Source organism: Petaurus breviceps, unplaced genomic scaffold (assembly GCF_028583685.1).
Source record: "Petaurus breviceps papuanus isolate PSGF00001 unplaced genomic scaffold, PetGlider_PUasm1.0 37, whole genome shotgun sequence".
NCBI classification, from domain to species: domain Eukaryota; kingdom Metazoa; phylum Chordata; class Mammalia; order Diprotodontia; family Petauridae; genus Petaurus; species Petaurus breviceps.
Genome location: NW_027186296.1, coordinates 6,584,122 through 6,587,056, shown reverse-complemented (window position 1 = coordinate 6,587,056; position 2,935 = coordinate 6,584,122). Strand labels below are relative to the sequence as shown.

The following is a 2,935-nucleotide window of genomic DNA, read 5'->3' as shown; positions in this document are numbered from 1 at the left end:
ATGGAAACCATTTTGTAACTATATGAAGTGAGTAAAATATCCATTTTCTATGATCCAGAGATTCCATTGCTATTTGTATACTCTCCAAATAGTTTTGATAAAAAAGAAACTCCATATGTGTGTATAACAAAATACTTATGGTGGTATTTTTTGTTGCTGACATAGGAAAGAACTATAAACAAAGAATATGCCCACTGCCTGGGAAATGACCAAATAAATTTTGATGCAAGAATGTAATTGAACGTGATGGGAAAATGGGCCATGAGAAACAATGAGCTTGATGAATACATAGAAATATGGACTTTCAGGAACTGATGCAAGGAGAAATATGCTGAGACAGAAAAATAATATCCACCATAACAACAAATGGAAACAATGGAAAATAATATCCACAATAACAATAAATGGAAAAATAATCACCAAAAAAATAAAACTGAATAATGTCAAATTAAAAAAAAAGATAGGCCCCAAAGAAGAGATAGGAGAAGACATATCTGTCTACTTTTATAGGGCATCAGGAGTGAAGGATGGGGTTGACCTAAGTTTAACAATATATGTAACAACATAAGTTTTTTCAATGTGTCAAGTTTTTCTCTTCTACCTTTTTTTTTAATTCCTTGTTTTAAGTAATGACTGTAAAAGGATAAGGGATAGAATACAAGGATAAATATAGGCAAATTAAAAACAAAAGAAATGAATAAAATATTTTAAAATATAAAACCTGTTGATTAAAAACACTTATTGTTAGCTTTCTATGTGCAAAATTACCATTTCCACTGAATTTTTGCCTTCTCAGTTCGGTATAATATCATGCACAGTAGAAACAAGATGCCCTGAGAGTTTCTCCAATGGTTTTTTAATACCTAGTATTTTTGTTTCTTTCAAAATAGTGTGTGTGTGTGTGTGTGTGTGTTTCCTGCCAATAGGTGATTATAATTGTATGCAATGTAGCCTCATCTGAATAACATTCTCATAGTGGTCTACCCTTGCCCTTTGCTGGTATAAATTTAACTTCCTTATGAACACCATACCTTACCCTGTATAACATGAATCAGTGACACAGTTATTACTCAATTATCCTTTGTAAAGGGATTTAGTAACCCTTGGTCACAGCACCTAAAATCTGTTTTGATATTCATGGATAATTTAGCAAACTCTATTCTTTGAACTAAGTCTTTAAAGCATTCAACTTTTCAAGCCTTTTCCCCCATTGTTTATCAAGCTGAAACTTAACTATATTTCAAATAATAGCAAAAGATCATAAGACCAAAGAATGGAAAATATTTTAGAAATAATCTAGTTCAAGTGATGATTTTCTATACAAACCTTTTCTGAATTCTTCTCCAATTTATAATTCCAAGATTGAATTAAATTCCAGTTATGAGCAACTCAAAATTAAGGGAAAGTCAGAGACATACAAAACAGAAACACACAAAAAAAACTATTTCTAGAATATTATTTATAAAATGTTTTGAAAATAAGATTGATTTTTTTGTAAAATATGCATACATATATACATAATTGGTCATTGTAAGAAATATTCTCTCATGTACAATAAAATAAAATTCCTCATCATTTAGAAGTTTGTCTTGGAGCAGATGTGCCGGCTTCTTAGTCGAATGATGGCTGCTTTCATCTCCTGATTCCTCAAGCTATAGATAATTGGATTCAGGAGAGGAGTGATAACTGAGTAAAACACTGAAAGAAATTTATCTAATGAATAACTACTGACTGGCCAAGCATAGATTAAGATTAGTGACCCAAAGAAAAGAGTTACCACTGTGATATGAGCAGACAGTGTAGACAGAGCCTTAGACAGTCCACTAGAGGAGCGATGCCAGACTGTAACTAATATAACAATATAGGACACAAGCAGAAGAATGAAGGAAATCAGGGAAAGCAGTCCACTGAATGCAACAACAAGAAGTTCCAGGACATAAGTGTCAATGCAAGCCAGTTTCAACACAAGGGGAAGGTCACAAAAAACATCATCGATCACATTAGGGCCACAGAAGGGCAGACTCACCATAAAGGCCATTTGGCTCATAGTGTGCACAAAGCCAACTGTCCATGAGAGCAGCACACTTCCTACCAGAATTCGATGGTTCATGATATTAGTATAGTGGAGTGGTTTGCATATTGCAACATATCTGTCAACAGCCATCACTATGAGAAGAATCATCTCACTGCCTCCTAAGAGATGAGCCAGAAAAATTTGTGCCATGCATCCCCAAAAGGAGATGGTTTTCCTCTCCCTGAAGAAGTCTATGATCATTTTAGGGAGAGTTACAGTGGAAAGTATTATGTCAAGAAAGGAGAGATTAGCGAGGAGGAAGTACATGGGGGTCGAGTGTAAGCGGGAGTCAAAAGTCACCATAAGTATAATGAGAGAGTTACCAGCCAAGATTGATATATAGGCAAGGAAGAAGATAACAAAAAAGGCAATTTCAAGCTCCCAAGAATTGGTGAGGCCTAACAAAATGAATTCATTTATCATAGAATTGTTCTTCATCTCCATCTAAATCATATACTTGAAGCATCCAGAAATTCTCTGTAGGAAAGACAATCTGAAAGAAGTCATAATTTCAGGTGAATATTTTTAGTATATGGAAATTGGCAAAGAATATTAGATAACTAAAACAGATGATATTGAATGCCAAGAACTCTTTGGTACACCTTTGTGCAAGCAATTTAATTCATGTAAGCCTGTTTCCTCAATAATAAAATGGAAATCATATCACCTTTCTTAGGGTTGTTGTGAGAATTAAAGATAAATTAAATTTAAAGATAAAGTCCTTAGCCCAGTGCCTGATATATTTTAGGCATTAATAAGCACTTGTTAACTTTCCATTCACTTGTCTTTCCATTCCCAACTCTCTGCACAGTGCTAGACAAAAATAGGTTTTCAAAAAAAATCTATGCAGAATTGAATATT

At 33.7% G+C, this 2,935-nt stretch overlaps 1 protein-coding gene across 1 annotated transcript; it reads right to left on the bottom strand.

Annotated features, from left to right (window-relative positions):
- Window positions 1-1,576: 1,576 nt before the first annotated feature.
- On the bottom strand, window positions 1,577-2,518 carry LOC138168415 (olfactory receptor 4K13-like). The gene has a single exon (XM_069097443.1). It carries the CDS (start codon window positions 2,516-2,518, stop codon window positions 1,577-1,579), a length of 942 nt encoding a protein of 313 aa, XP_068953544.1.
- Between the last annotated feature and the right edge of the window lie 417 nt (window positions 2,519-2,935).